General features: G+C 46.6%; 1 protein-coding gene across 1 annotated transcript; it reads right to left on the reverse strand.

Moving 5' to 3' along the window:
* Positions 1-2,157: 2,157 nt before the first annotated feature.
* Positions 2,158-12,967, reverse strand: LOC147005350 (2'-5'-oligoadenylate synthase 1A-like). The gene is made up of 7 exons (XM_085837098.1): positions 12,727-12,967; positions 11,129-11,417; positions 7,346-7,530; positions 4,554-4,786; positions 3,774-3,927; positions 2,618-2,644; positions 2,158-2,462 (listed from the first exon to the last, which is right to left on the reverse strand). The coding sequence occupies exons 1-7, from the start codon at positions 12,907-12,909 to the stop codon at positions 2,430-2,432; spliced, it is 1,104 nt and encodes a 367-aa protein (XP_085693224.1). The 5' UTR covers positions 12,910-12,967; the 3' UTR covers positions 2,158-2,429.
* Between the last annotated feature and the right edge of the window lie 3,068 nt (positions 12,968-16,035).

Genomic DNA, 16,035 nt, shown 5'->3' on the forward strand with positions numbered 1-16,035 from the left:
GGTCGGTCTGTCTGTGTAGAGTGAGGTGAGGGTGGGCTTTCAGTCCTACCAGAGTCCCACCAGCTTCCCGAGTTGAGCACAAGATCCCTTCTTTCCCCCACTATGTGTGATGGAACTTGCTCAAAAGTCAGTTAACCATCCTGAGCTTTGATCTTCCCAAATGTCTTATAACCCCTGTGAATGCAGTCAAATCAGCACAGGTGAGGAGGTGAGCTGACAGATGGCCACAGAGCAGGGAAGCAGTCTGCAGACATTTGTGAAAGTGTGCTCACACACACACCCAGAGGTGTGTGTCCACGTACATCGGAGGCTAGTGAAGTTGACCATGAAGATGCACCATCGTGGATCATTTGAAGGAACCCTGAGGGTTGATTTGGGATGAGGGCAGTGGCTGTCAGTGCGGGTCCCTCCAATTACTGACCTGAATCCAGTTTCAGTGTTGGAACAGAACCCTGTGGTACCATGGTGGACAGAGCAGTGCTTGCCCTCAGTAGGCATATGTTACTTACCGAGAGGGTGGGCACTGGAGAGAAGGGAGTGTCTGACATCGGCAGAAGGTCAAAGTTGAAGATAGGGCTTGGCACCTCAAAGAGTCTGTTGTCAAGCCCTGCCACTTCCCTGCCCAGACTGGATGGTAACTCAGCACCATAGGACATCCCTTGGGAAGAGCAGGGATGAGCACCATGCTTAGGGCAAAGGGATCTTGTCAGATCCAGTTTGGAGCAAGCATGATGCTGCACAACATGGCAGTCAGATGCTCTGATATGCAAGTATCAACTATGGACATCTTTCTCCCTCTGATAGACCCTGCATCCCTGTTGTCATGGAAACGATCCAGCCACCATGAGACTCCTCCTCCCTTAAGCTGCCCATTGCTCATTCCAGTACCCTGCTGTTTAACTCCATGCTGTGTATCATTGGGGAGGGTCTCAAAGGTCCTCACAAGGGTTCATTCTGTCTGTCATGGGGAAATGGGGTGTGGCCATTACACATCACATGTGGGCTTGCTTTCACATGGGGTCCATGAAAGCTGACATATTGATTCCCCTCTGCTTAGCAAGAGTCATTGGGATGCCCTGGAGATTGATTATTAAAACCAACTCTGTGTGTCTGGGGTCGTTTAAGAAAGAGCAATATTGGAATCATAGACCAGCACCACTGGGTCCCCTGAGGGCTCAGATAAAGGACACAGCACAGGGTGACATGTTCTGTGGAGGAGGAACACACATCTTCTTACACTCGGGATGCTGGCACTCCCCTTTGTGAGGGACATTTGAGTAAAAACTGAGTGAATATGGGCTGGGAGGACACACACACACACAAAAGCGTGCGCGCACATGCACACACACAGGGTTATTCAGAGAGTAGGTATTAGTGACAGGAGAAGGCTTTGAGAGCTGGTGGTCCTTCACAATGCCTTGAATTCTTAGTGAGCAGGTGTGCATGAGGTGAGTGCACACATGAGCCCTTTGAGTCTGAGAAATGACCAGATGGTTCACAACACTGATGGATGGGACCATTAGGTCTCTGTGAGGAAGAGTGTGTGTGTATGATTCCAGAACCGAGTGAGAGACTGAGGCAGGAGGATTCCTGTGAGTTCCACGACAGCTTATGTCACATCAAATTCATGTCTCAGAAAGGAAGCCACAATCATTGTGATTTAACTAAGTGTGTCAAAGCTGATCATTGCTGCCAATGACCGTGTGTCAAAGCTAATATGTCAAAAATTCCACGCACCTTTTATTTTCCTCATACCTATGGGCCCCCAGCCTGCATGTTGTAGCCACTCAAGGGCACCCTGAGAGCACAGGCTACAGTCTCAGTGTTCCATGTCCATGTGTGGCCAGTGAACTGCGTCTGTTTCAGATAGGGCAGGGCTAGAATCGTGTCTTGGGCTCATGGGCAGAAGAAACCAAGGGTTCCTCTCTTGTGTTTATCTGTAAGAAGAGACCTCAAAGGAACCCAATCCAACTTGCATCAAAAACGCTAGCAGTTCGGCTTCGCTCTAACCACTGCTGAACGTCTGAATCATGTAGTAAGTGCTCACTAAATGCATCTAGTTGAATCGTGAAGACACACACGCATGTGCATGGGCACACACACGCACACACACCTGCACTGTTCTTGTATGGCCCACTCCTCAGAGTTCACACTCCATGACGGCACCTGCTGTGGTTTATTGTTGATCAGACTTTGTTGGACAGAACTTTCCAACAGGTGGACAGATGGACGCCAAGCGTGTGTTCTCTCCTCTCCTTCTGAATCTGATGAGGAAGGCTGGCTGTGATTAAACAGGAGTCAAACATGGCTGGCAGGCATCAGAAGCACGGAGTCTGATGCCAAGTGAGGCCCTCCCTCACTGGGTCATGGGCCTGCAGCAGAGCAGCAATGCCCCTGACCTGCAGTCTCCTGGGCAGGGGCTGCTGTGCTCACAGCAGGATACATGTCCAATTCTCCTCCACCTGAGGATGGAGGGAAGGCAGGGCATGGTCAGAACATCAAGCTTACCCTGCTGTCGCCCCTGCACTGTGACAGGAGAATGGCGAGGTCCAGGCCAACCTGGGGCACACAGCAGAAACCCACCTCACATCAACCACAACAAAGAACAAATGCTGACCTGCTCGAAAGGTACAGGAACCACCGTCTGTAATGAAAAAACACACATTCATGTCAGGAGCCTGCATTCCTACATGAAGGGGTGTAAATCAGTCCTGGTTATTGGGGGTACCATGACTATACACCTGGTGCTCCTCAGAAAGGGGGGCAGCACACTCAAGGCCATCAAGATTCCTTTATGACTATGCCCATTAAGGGTACATAAGACCCCACAGAAAGGCCTTCTTCATTAGTGATCTGACAAGTGGGAGACATGGACTAGTCCCCTCTCTGTTGCAGGACAGCACTACAGGCCACTGTTCCCACAGCTGCCTCCCTCCATGTCCCCTCTCACTTCCTTTTGACCTCCTAAGGTTTCTTCCCTACATCACTGCACCCATGTTCATCCCCACCCTGAGGTCACACGTGACATTATCCATTCCCTAGCATCACGCAGACCCTGCCCCAGGAGGGGAGAGGTCCACATACAGGTCCCTCTGTGCTTCTCTGGCTATGACACAGCCCCACCGAGTCCCATTGGTCACCTGACAATGACAGGGAAGACAGGATGCTTCATGGACCAGACAGTGGCTTCAGAGTCCAAAGGATCCCAGCCCTGCCAATCACTAGCTGAGTGTCCCTGAGCCAGTGGCCTCAGTTCCAAATCTCCTTTACACTCTCTCCTTGAGGGTCAGTGTGTAGGTGCATGTGTGTATATGTCAGTATGTCAGTATGTATGTATTTATGTCAGTATGTATGTTTCTGTGTTTTATATGAGTGTGTGTTTCTGTGTATGTATGATAGTTTGTGTAAATATAAGTGCATTTGCATGAGTGTGCATTGTGTGAGTTTCTGTGTGTGTCCAGGAGTGTAGCAGCACACAGATGAAGGTCACAGGACAACATGGGGGATTTGTCTTTTTGCTTCTGCCATATTGGTTCCAGGGACCAAACTCAGGTCTTCAGTGTTGGCAGTGCCTTTACCCATTAAGCCATCTTGCCAGCACTTGACAGCTCTGACTGGTGCTGAAATGGCTGTAAAATAGAGTAACCACTGTCCTCCGCCCCCAGAAGAGTGAAGTCCGTTAGAAAAAGACCACATCTCAGTGAGAATGTTCTCCAACTAGATGGAGGAACCGAAGCTGAGTGCATGGGGACAGGATGATGATGGGGTCTCACCGGCACATCCCAGGAGCTCACTCGGGAACCATCATTTTTCATAAAACATGGGTACCACAGCCACACATCAGCCTCTTCAGCCAACCGCCTCCAGCCCTCTGGGTTCCCACCAGCCACATTCCCTGTCGGGTCAGCTGGGTCCAGGATCACAGGCCTGCAGAGGAGACAGCAACTGTTCAGCTCTCCAGTGCCCCAGGAATCACTTAAAGGGGCAGGAGAGGCGCCCAGCAGAGCATCCCTTTCTAAAGTCTCTCCTTTGTCCCTGCTCCACAGTATACACAAGCCTGGAGGGATCCTTTGGCATGATGTAGAAGGCTTGGGTTCAAATTCTCCACCCTTTAGTAGCTGTGTGTCCTGGGGCAGGTGCCTCAGGCTCCCTGATCTGTGACATGGGGACAGTTGGACCAGCCAGTCTCATGGGAAAACTGATCAAATACAGGATCAGGACATGTCACTCCCTAGGGTGACACAGTACTCTATTATTTACACCTTGCCAACACCTATGGTGACTTCATTTAATGCTGGAATAATTCAGATCCCACTCTATGTCCTCCCCTGCCTTTGCTGCTTCATCTTGACAATGTCAGAATCTTGGTCTCCTCATCTGCAGACAGGTGAGCCCAGCCCTGCCTCCCAGGGCTGTAGAACCTCATATCCATCAGGTGACAGCTGGGCAGTGCCTAGTGCAGGAGATGCTTCCTAGACAGAGCTCCCACCTCCCCCTCCCCACACAAGTGCAGCCTGGAGCCAATGGGGAGCAGAGCCATGTGTGGACACTACCTGGCTTTTCTGAGCTGTCTGTGCAGGTATTTGGAGACCTCCTTGTGTTCAAAGTCATAATACTTTGTCCAGTAGATTCGAAGATGCTGATAATTGATGACCAGTTCCAAGACGGTCCGGAAGCCCTGGGCTGTGTTGAACTCATTACATCCATTCCCTTGTTCCCAGGCATAGACAGTGAGCAGCTCCAGGGCGTACTGTGGGGGCAGTGGCTTCCCCAGTTTCTCCTTACACTGAGAAGAGAAACACAATGAGAAAATATCGGGCTCTCAGCTCTGGTGAGGGGGACACTTCTCGCAGGCTCAATTAAACTGCCATCTGATGAAGGAATTGCAGGTTTATTGTCACACAGCCACATCCAGTCACTTAGATTCAGTCTCTGGCACATCCTGTGCTATAGTCAAGAGCTGAGTGGTTGAGACTGACTCTGTGTGCTCCACAAAGACAGCATTCATTAGCAGGCACAGGAGGCATCAGGACATCATGAGTGACAGCTGGGAGTGAGGGTGGGAGTGGGACATAAGGAGTGCTCACTATGGAAGGTTGATGCTGGGCTTTGAAATAACTGGGAAGGGGCCAGGGAGGTGGCTCAGGAGTAAAGCGCCTCCCTCCCTGTGCAAGGGTGAGAACTGGAGGTCAGATCCTCAGCATCTACATGAGTGTCAGGCTCTTGAGGAAGCTGACTCCTAATCCCAGTTCAAGGGGATAGTGATGGGGCTCCCCCAGGCTGTTTGACTGTCCCGAACTGCTGATTCAGCACACTGAGTGTCATGTATGAGACCCTGACTGATTATACAAGGTGGGGAGTGGCTGAGGACCTGCCCTCATACTCTGCCCTCAACTGGTAATGGACACACATGCACACACATACACAACTTGTGCTCCCATGAATAGGTATAAACACACACACACACACAGAGTCACAAATACATTCAGGATATAATAAGAAATCACACATTTAAAAACATAGCTTGACAAGTCACAAAAATCAAAGTCTAAATGAGCCATGAAAAGTTAGCCAAAGATGGAAGAAAAATCCAAAGACTCAAATGAAGCAGCAGCCATGGAACAGTGAATCAGACACGGCTGAAGAGAGAGTTAGCAGATTGGAAAGTGGACTAGAAGAAATCAACTAGAACAGGCCTCCCTACTCTCAGATCGCCTTTCCCACTCCTTGTCCCTCCTACAGCATCACCTCCCCCATCTCTACTCACCCCTGCTTCACTCTCATCCCCTCCCCACTGATTCTCTTCCACCCACTTTTTCCTTTACATTGCTTTTTCTCACTGCTTTTTGCCAAATTTTATTCTTTTTGTCAATCTGTCACAGAGAGTATCATCTGGAGAAGACCGACCCACAAGTGAAAAAATGCCTCCACCATGTTGATCTTTGGGAGGACTGAGAAAGGATTTTGCATCTTTGGGTTGAAAAGCTGTTGAGAGCTGAGAGTGGGATCAGTTTGTGGGAACTTGGAAGACAGAAGTGCTGAGAAGCAGGCAGGTGACAGAGGCTGGAGTGAAGTTTCAGAGAAAAGCAAAGACCCCACCTGGGCTGTCTGTGTGCTGTGTTTGGAGTAAGAATCAGCAATTTCTCACCAGCTGGAGCTAAAGACCAACTCTATTTAAGAAGAAACCTGCACCGTGGGGGTCAAGTGTTTGGGAAGAGTTTTCTTCTGTTAGAAAACAGAACCTGTGGTCCAGGGATCCCAAGGCTGCATCTCCAGTTGGCAGACACACCTGGAACTGCAGAGAGGTCTCCCAGGGGGTAAGGCTTTAGTCTCATGAGAGCTGCAGATTTGGAGGGGTCATGGGAAGCAGCTGAGGCCTGGCACTGAGAGAGGCCAGAAGCCATTGGTGAAAGGGCAGCCTCAATGGCAGTGGAGATCCCAGGTACAGAATCGCCCTGAGCAGGAGACGACTGCCAGGGACAGAAAAACGTGAGAAGAGAGCTGGCCTGAGCCTGAGACCTGTGTGCTGTGGATGGCAGAGCCTGAGAAGCTCAGAGAACTGTGAGTCCCAGATATCAGATACTGAGCCTTTTGCTCTGTTGGCCTTTGGTTGTGTTTTAATTAGATTGTGACAGTGACCTGGTTCTTCCCTCTTGCAGTAAGAACGTATTTAACTTGTGTTTTTAATAGTATAAGAGCCCACCATTGAGAGACTAGTGTCTTTTTATGTGTCGTAGCTTCTTTAGGTTTGGTTTTTAATTTGGGGACTTTAAAGCTGCACTGTGTTTTATGATGTGATAGCGACAGGAGATCTTAGGGACAAGCGAGAAGGGAAAGGTTACGGTTCAACCGTGGTTTGTTTGCGTGCCATGTTGAAAAGGGGTCAACTGTGCTGCTTAATTTTTGTCCACTCAACACCAGCTAGCCTCCTCTGGTAGGAGTCCATCTTGCTCAGTAAAATGCCTATGCATCTGACTGGCTTGGGTAGTTTATGGGCATGTTACTAATCACTGACTGATGTGGGTGGGACCAGACCACTGTTGTTGGGGCCATGAGTGGAATGTGGCCTTGGGCTATATAGAAATGCCCACTGAGTAAGCCATGGACAGCAAACGGTGAGCAGAATTCCTCCATGGCCTCTGCTTCAGTTATTCCTCTGACTTCCCTCAATGATGGAGTGTGCCTTAGATGTGTAAACATAAGAATATCCTTCCTTCCCAGGAAAGTTTTGGTCACATGATAAAGCTATGACCTCAAAAGAAAGCAAACTAGAATACACATTACCTGTGGCCTGTGTCTACACTCTGTACAGATGAAGCCCACAGTGGCTGGGCCAATGCCTTACCAGTTGGTACCAGTGCTTGACCAGACGGATGAGACTCTTCAGCTTGGCTGGGCGCTGCTTCAGGAAGTTCCGCTGGAGCTCCGTGAAGCAGGTAGAGAACTCGCCATCCTTCCCCAGGGAGGTACATTCCCAGATGAGGATGGTGTAGATTAAGGGATTAGGCTTCTTATTGATGCTACCATGACCTGTAAAGGCAATTTCAATCATTTTAATATCTCAGCCATTCTATGAGGTTCCTCAATATCCCCAGGTCTAAAATCACTCCCTATGGGGTTCAGCGAACAGGCAGTGTTTTTCATCAGCAAGCATTGCTCAGCATATACCCATCTGTCCCAACACTCCTCAGGACTGCACACATGCTGGGCACTGCAGAGTCCCTGCTCCCAGTTTGTTCTAGTGAGAGTCTTTCTTGCAGGCCTGGAGACAGTGGTGGGAGAAACCAGCACACTGTGGTCATACACAGTCCTTGGATAATGGTCGACCATTATCCAGTATCTGGTTCCAGCATCTTCTGCATGGTTCTTGTCAACTGTGTGCACTCATGTATGTGTCAAAGTTTACTGTGGGGTAGTCAGCTGCACTGGTATATCATGTCTCATGCTGACAGAGTTTCTGCCCTATTTTGTGTATGGATTGCATCCACTAAGGTTTCATTGGGTTTTCATTGAATAATTTTCTGTAGTGTGTGACTTAATATGGTGTGGTTTTGTTTGTCCAGGTCCTGAAAAGAACAAGATATGGCAGTGTTTGTGTGTGTGTGTGTGTGTGTGCGTGTGCTGTGCACTTTGTACAGTGGATGTGAGTATAGGTGTGCACACATGTTAGTAGTCTAGGCAGGCTGTGCCTTAAGTGTGTGCATGCGTGTGCCACGTGTCAACTGTGATGCTGGCACAGGTCAAAGTCACTCAATGATGGAGCTTAGACAAGCCAGTCCATCAGTGACCAGGGAGGTCTCTCTCTCTCTCTTTCTCTCTCTCTCTCTCTCTCTCTCTCTCTCTCTCTCTCTCTCTCTCTCTCTCTCTCTCTCTCTCTCATGGGCTTATAGTCAGTTTCAGGGTCTAGAATACAATGCAGGTCATCACCTATAGAATACAAGAGATAGAAGAGAGAATGTCAGGTGCAGATGATACCATAGAAAACATTGACATAACATCCAAAGAAAATGCAAAAAGCAAAAAGCTGTTAACGCAAAATATCAAGGAAATCCAGGACCTAATGAGAAGATGAAACCTAAAGATGATAGGTATAGAAGAAAGTGAAGATTCCCAACTCAAAGGGCCAGTAAATATCTTCAACAAAATTATAGAAGAAAACTTCCCTAACCTAAAGAAAGGGATGCCCATGAACGTACAAGAAGTCTACAGAACTCCAAACAGACTCGACAGGAAAGAAATACTTTCTGTCACATAATAATCAAAAAAGCAAAAACACTAAACAAAGAAAGAATATAAAAAGCAGTAAGGGAAAAAGGTGAAGTAACATAGAAAGGCAGACCTATCAGAATTACACCAGACTCCTCACCAGAGACTATGAAAGCTAGAAGATCCTGGATAGATCTCATACAGACCCTAAGAGAACACAAATGCCAGCCCAGACTACTATACCCAGCAGAACTCTCAATTACCATAGATGAAGAAACCAAGGTATTCCATGACAAAACCAAATTTACACATATCTTTCCATGAATTCAGCCTTACAAAGGATAATAGATGGAAAACACCAACAAAAGGATGGAATTTACACCCTAGAAAAAGTAAGAAAGTAATCTTGCAACAAACCCAAAAGAAAATAGCCACACAGACATAAATCCACCTCTACCAACGAAACTAACAGGAAGTAACAATCACTTTTGCTTAATATCTCTTAACACCAATGGACTGAATTCCCTAATAAAAAGACATAGAATAACAGACTGGATATGTAAACAGGATCCAGCATTGTACTGCACGCAGGAAACACACCTCAGTGACAAAGGTAGACACTACCTCAGAGTAAATGATTGGAAAACAATTTTCCAAGCAAATGGTCTTAAGAAACAAGCTGAAGTAGTCATTCTAATATCAAACAAAATCAACTCTCAACCAAAAGTTTTCATAAAAAGATAAAGAAGGACACTTCATACTAGTCAAAGGAAAAATCAACCAAGATGAACTCTCAATTCTGAACATCTATGCTCCAAATGCAAGGCACCCACATTCATAAAAGAAACTTATTAAAGCTCAAAGCACACATCGCACCCCACACAATAATAGTGGGAGATTTCATCACCCCACTCTCAGCAATGGACAGATCATGGAAAAAGGAACTAAACAGAGACACAGTGAAATTAACAGAAGTTATGGATCAAATGGATTTAACAGATATTTATAGAACATTTCATCCTAAAGCAAAAGAATATACCTTCTTCTCAGCACCTCACTGTACCTTCCCCAAAATTGACCATATAATTGGTCACAAAACAGGCCTCAGCAGATACAAGAAGACTGAAATAAGCTGATGAACCCTATCAGATCACCATGGACTAAGGCTGGTCTTAAATACCAACAAAAACAACAGAAAGCACACATACACATGGAAGCTGAACAACATTCTTCTCAATGTTAACTTGGCCAAGGAAGAAATAAAGAAAGAAAGAAATTAAAAGGCTTTTTAGAATTTAATGAAAATGAAGACACATCATACCAAAACTTATGGGACACAATGGAAGCAGTGGGTAAGAGGAAAACTCATAGCTCTAAGTGCCTCCAAAAAGAAACTGAAGAGAGCTTACACTAGCAGCTTGAGAGCACACCTGAAAGTTCTAGAACAAAAAGAAGCAAATACACTCGATAGGAGTAAATGGCAGGAAATAATCAAACCAAATAGAAACAAAAAGAACTCTACAAAGAATCAACAAAACCAGGAGGTGTTTCTTTGAGAAAATCAACAAGATAGGTAAACCCTTAGCCATACTAACAGAGACCACATCCAAACTAACAAAATCAGAAATGAAAAGGGATACAGAACAATGAAGTATACATTAAAATAACTATTCTGATGTTCTACAAACATCATGGAAATATTACTCATAATTTTTCTCACTGTGCTTGAAATTAGCATTTTCATAATGTTTTACTTCAAAGAGTTTTTGCTATTTTAAAATTTATAAAATATATTTACTGATAAAATAATTTCTCTCCTAGAAACACTGGTAATCTTTTTTAAGTAAACTGATTGTTAGACAATGTACACAGATACATAATGCCTTTCAAATACTCTCTTACTATGTCAGGCGGTACCATATAAGGGCTTTTGGATATATTTCTTAATGACCCATTTTAAATAATTTATGCTCTTTTACTATGCTTAACTCCCAAGGAATATTTTGCATGTTTTGAATCAACTTAGTATCCAACATTAGATATAGGATCCTCAGTTACAGATAGTATTAAATATTCATTAATGATATCTTAGGGCATGAAAGGATATGAATATAAAAGTTGAACAAATTTTATGTATTATTTGATTCTCAAAATAATCAACAGTATTAATATGTTTGATGTATGAAATGCATTTAAATTAAAAATATTGAAGAAAATAGAGATGAATTACTCTTGAGCTGTGTTAACCATGACTCAGGATCACACCCACATACATGTGAACACCTATGCAAGACACATATGCACACACACACACACACACACACACACACACACACACACATACACAGAGAGCGGTGGAACTAGAAGGGAGGATAAAGGCATGCAGAAGGGTGAGCTGAGGCTCTCTGGCAGGCTGCCTTACCCAGGACATCAAAGGCTGGAAGCACATCAAACTCCACCTCCTGATGCAGATGGGGGGCACTCAGCTTGAAGCTCAGAGACCGGGGGTTGGGCCACCATGAACTCTGGACCTCAAACTTGACTCTAAAATGTCTCTCATGCTGAACCTCATACAGCTGTTTCTTAATTTCCTTGATGAACTCTCCCCGTCGGTTTAACTGATCCTGAAAGCTGGTGAGATTGTTAAGGAACACCACCAGGTCAGCGTCTGACTTGCCCTTGAGTGTGGTGCCTTTGCCTGAGGACCCACCCTGAAAGACAAGGAGGAGAATGACAAGGGACAGGGAGAGCCGTGCTGGGCTGTCCAGATGCTGAACTAGAGTCCACCACTAAGGGTGATGGATGGATGGATGGATGGATGGATATATAAAGCTGCCACATGTGTAGTGGAATACTAGTTAGCCCTGAAGAGTGACATCGGGATCTATGTAGGAAAATAGAGGATTCTGAGTCTCCTCCTGGTACAGAAGATAAGCCAGATTCAGAAGGACAAACATCCATGTTCATCTGTGGAGTCTATATTTGTGTATGTCAGTGTGTGTGAGAGAGACAGGGGCGGGGGGGGGGGAGGGAAGTGTGAATGGGAGTGGGGGAAGGGAGAGATCTAAAGGAAATGAGCAAGGAATAGTGTTACACTATAGCACAGTATACTATGGAATAGCATATAGAATCATAGAGCAACTGGAAAGTAATAAAAGTGATCAACATCTAGAAAACGAATATTTTCAAAAGAAGAATTTATACTAAGACGAGCCTCCCTAAATAAAATGCTGAGAATCATTACTAACACACATGAGCACCAGCCACTGTTGAGAGAGGGCATTACAAATTGTCACATCTGGGGATTGAGAGGTGGGTCAGTAGTTAAAACTGCCTGCTGTTCCTGCTGATGACCTCAGTTTAGTTCCCAGCACCCAAGCAGGCCAGCTCAGAGTCACTTATGTAACTGCAGCTCTAAGGGATATGACACCCTCTCTTCAATCCTGACCTAACCTGCACTAACGCATACAGAGTCCCCACTCACAACTAAAAATATAAAAATACAATCAACTAAACACAACAAGGCAGAAAAGAAAAAACTTTGATTCTGAATCCTTCACAGAGCCTGTGAGTTGGTCATGAAATGCGAATCGAGCCCAGATAGGGTCCTTCAATCCAGCCATGCAGCATATGAGTGGTGTTCTGTCCTCCATGTCACATTTGACTTAGTCTATGTGACCTCGCCATCTTGGGGTGTTGACTGGGAATACTGGACATGGAGAAGGTAGTTAATTTACCCTATGTCATACCGCAGTGCAAAGGTTGGATCCTCTGACCGGCCACTCTCCAGCAAATGCTTTACTGTTCTGGGCTTCAGTTTCTATGACTCTGAAATGGTCGTAGCCTGGGACTGGGGAACATAAACTGTAGCTGAGGCTCTTTCTCTAATACAGACGTGGAGCCTGGGGGGAAAACCCATTGCCAGCTGTGATCAGAATTGAAGAGGAGGGATCAGGGCTGTCTGGCTTCTGAGATTCCTCTCGCACCCCATTGGGTCAGCTCAGGCTGAGGAGGGCTCACCTTCACCACCTTGCAGACCCTCACTGGGTGGGCAGCACCTTGGAAGCATCTCTCCTTCAGGAAATCACACACGACATTGACGGCTGATTTGACCTCAGCACCAAAGGTGGTGTCGGGAAGGAGGTAATCCTCTATGAACTTGTCCAGCTTCCAGGCTGGGATGCTCCTGAGTCCCTGCTCCATGCTAAGTCTAATTTTCCTGGGTCTCCCAGCCTGGCTGAAATTGGAAGTAGATTTTCAGTTTCCATTTCCCCGAGAAGGGCAGGGCTATGTAAATAGGCCAGGCCCTGGCAGCCAATGGCTTCAGAGCTTCTGACCAGGTCCCTCCAAGCCTAGGCTTTCTGAGGATCCCACCCAGGGAAGAATGCAAAAGGAAACTGAGCTGGCTTTTTAGGGATTTCTTCTGGAAAAAAAAAAAAAAAAGGTGTTACAGGGCATGTTTCAGGAGCAATTTGTACACGTAGGAGAAGAGGGGAAACTGAGTCAGGAAACTGCAGAAGATGTCTGGTGGCTCCTGAGCTCAGCTTCCAGCTCCTGAAAATGCTTTAGGCGGAACTGCATTTTCTTTTTTTTTTTTTAAGAACAGCACCTTCACAGGTTTTCTTTTTCCTTTACCTCTGGACCAGCAGCTCTAGAATTACAGACAATTCTAACAGAAAGCTCAGACTTCCCAGACGCCCCCTCTCCTACTCACATCTTACATTTTCCCCTGTGGTGCTCAGGTCGGTGGGGGGTTGGGGCAAGGGTCGGGTGTCACCCAGGACATTCCCAAGATTGAAGTACAGGCTGTACCACCAAGCTGGGTCAGGACAAGTCAGCAGTGGATATTACAGTGAGCTGTCTTTCAGGGCCACTGCAAGGGTGAAAGTCAGCCTTTGGGTGACTCAGGTCCTGGAGGAACACTCATGGGGCCACCACCCAAGGCTGCATCAGAATAGTTTGATGACCTCCAACCCCTGCCTCTGTCTCCTCATCACTTGTTTTGAGTTTTTCACTTCGTAGTTGTTGTGGTCCTACTTTGAGACCAAGGCTGGATTTGAACTCATGATTCCTCCAGGTTGGTCCCCCACAGTGCTGGTGTTACAGGGTGGCCACTGTGCCTAGCTGTGCAGTGGATTGCCTTGGTGCTGTTTGTATTTTGATGCTAATCCTGCCCCAGATGAGGAGCAGATCACATACTCAGGTATTTCCATATGAACCTGCTCACCACTTTAAGTGGGCAAAGAAAGGCTAGAGCCTGCGATTGGGCAATGGAAAAGAAAGGTGGGGCCAGAAGTTTTAGAGAAGGACAGGGAGAGGGGGAGGGGCAGGGGAGGAGGAGGGAGAGGAGAGGGAGGAAGGAGGAGGGGAAGACAAGACAGAGGGACAGAGAGAGGGGAAAATGGAGGAAGAGGAGGTGGAAATGGAGCAGAACCACGTGACCTGGAGGAGCTGCAAGTAGCAAGGGATCTTATAGCTGGGGATTAGAGTAGTGTGATGGCATATGTGCCCAATCTAGGATGTGCACCTTATAAATATTATAACTGAGTTGTGTGTTCTTGGCATGGGCATTTTGGGGTTGGAGATTTACCGATACAAAACTGGCTGGTATTCAATATTAAGGCTGTCTGGTGTTTTCCATTTATGATGATTTACATGGGCAAGAGAGAGGGCAGAACAGCACTGAGTGGCCACTGCAGGTCAGCAGACCAGACACAGGGTAGAGAGCCTGTGGAACTGGAGAGATACCTCCAGGCTTTCTCTGGAAGGACTGTTTTGGGTGGTTTAGCAAGCCAGCCTTGGGAACCAGGGTCAGACAGCATTTTTTTTTTTTTTTTTTTTTTTTTTTGGTATCCAGCAGAAAGAAAGGAGCTGCTACTGGTCCCCAAGCCTAGTCTGTCCAAGCTTAAGATTTATCAAATTACAGTGTCATGTGAATTGTGTGTTAACTCATACCTAAGGCAAAATGTCACCATGAGGGCTCAGGCAGCTGAGATAGACGACACTATGCTAAACTGTCACCATTCATCAAGACTATCAGTTTACTGTGTGTATGCTTCTGTAAATATACAGATAAAGACCCATGAGGGGGTGAGGAATTTGTTCCTTAGAAAATCAATACTGTGGGGCTGGAGACTCAACACTAAGAGCACTGGAGACACTGAGGACTACTTAGTGCATGAAAATGAAATTGAGAGCAATCTGGAACCAATGATGACTTTAAGACTTAGTTGTCCATGGGAGGGTGAGATTTGAAGCACTGAATCTAATCACAGTGCACTGACTCAAACCCAAAACTAATTTATTCTCTCTCCTTCCTTTCTTAATTTCCTTCTTTCCACATTTCATTCTCTTTTTTTCCTCCCTATTAACTGGATCTTTTTATGCATCCAGGTTGGAATTCACATAACTCCAGGTATCTCGGGTCCCAACTTCTGGAATTACATACACACACACACACACACACACACACACACACACACACAGTCACCACAAATCACACAGAGACCTAATGGTTCCACAGGTCAGTGTGCTGAACCAGCATCTCGTGAATACACAAAGACTTTCGCCACAGAAGGCCCTACATGTGCTTTGTCCACTTGGGAGTGTGAGCTGCTCACTTAGAAGGCAGGAAACTGCTCAGAGCCACCATTCCCAGCCTGCTTCTCCTGTCCCCATACCCTATTCCTGTCCCCAATGTTGACTCTTGATCTCTCTAAAGGGAGAGGGGGTAGGTCTCCCTGGCCCCCATTCCTTCAGTTCTCTGTCTAGCAGCCCTGAGGACCAGAAGCCCAAATGCCCATGGGTGTTAGAAGATGCATATCCCATGAACACAGAGCCCTTTACACTGCCTGGTGCTCTATCTGAGCCTTCGGGGGACATGGGAATGCTGGTCTATGATTCCAGCCTTGCCCCTTTGAAACACCACCAGAACCATGGTTTTAATAAACCATGGCCAAGGTCTCCTGCCAAGCTGTGAACCCATCATGGCCTCACTGAGACTCCCATGTAAGTCCTTTTCTCTTCTACAGCCCCTTTGCCACTCAGCCCTGGACACTAGATTCCAATTGGACCAGACCCTGCTCTTTTTGGGCCTAGTTCTCGCCTTCAGGTCTGTCATGCAGTGGCTCCCTCATGGTGAGAAGGGAGACACAGACCACAGCTCCTCCCCCCATCTCTGACCTCCTCTCCAGCAGGACACCTCCAGAGGAGCCCTGGAACCACAGCAATTGTCCCAGACCCTGCCCTCCACTTCTGGTCTGGCTTGTACCTCATTCTCAAGCCCCACAGAGAAACATGGACAGTCTCTGGCCTTGGCATGGCCATGCC

The sequence above is a fragment of the Mus caroli genome, unplaced genomic scaffold (genome assembly GCF_978045245.1).
Source record: "Mus caroli unplaced genomic scaffold, Mus_caroli_1 scaffold_4, whole genome shotgun sequence".
Lineage (NCBI taxonomy): Eukaryota > Metazoa > Chordata > Mammalia > Rodentia > Muridae > Mus > Mus caroli.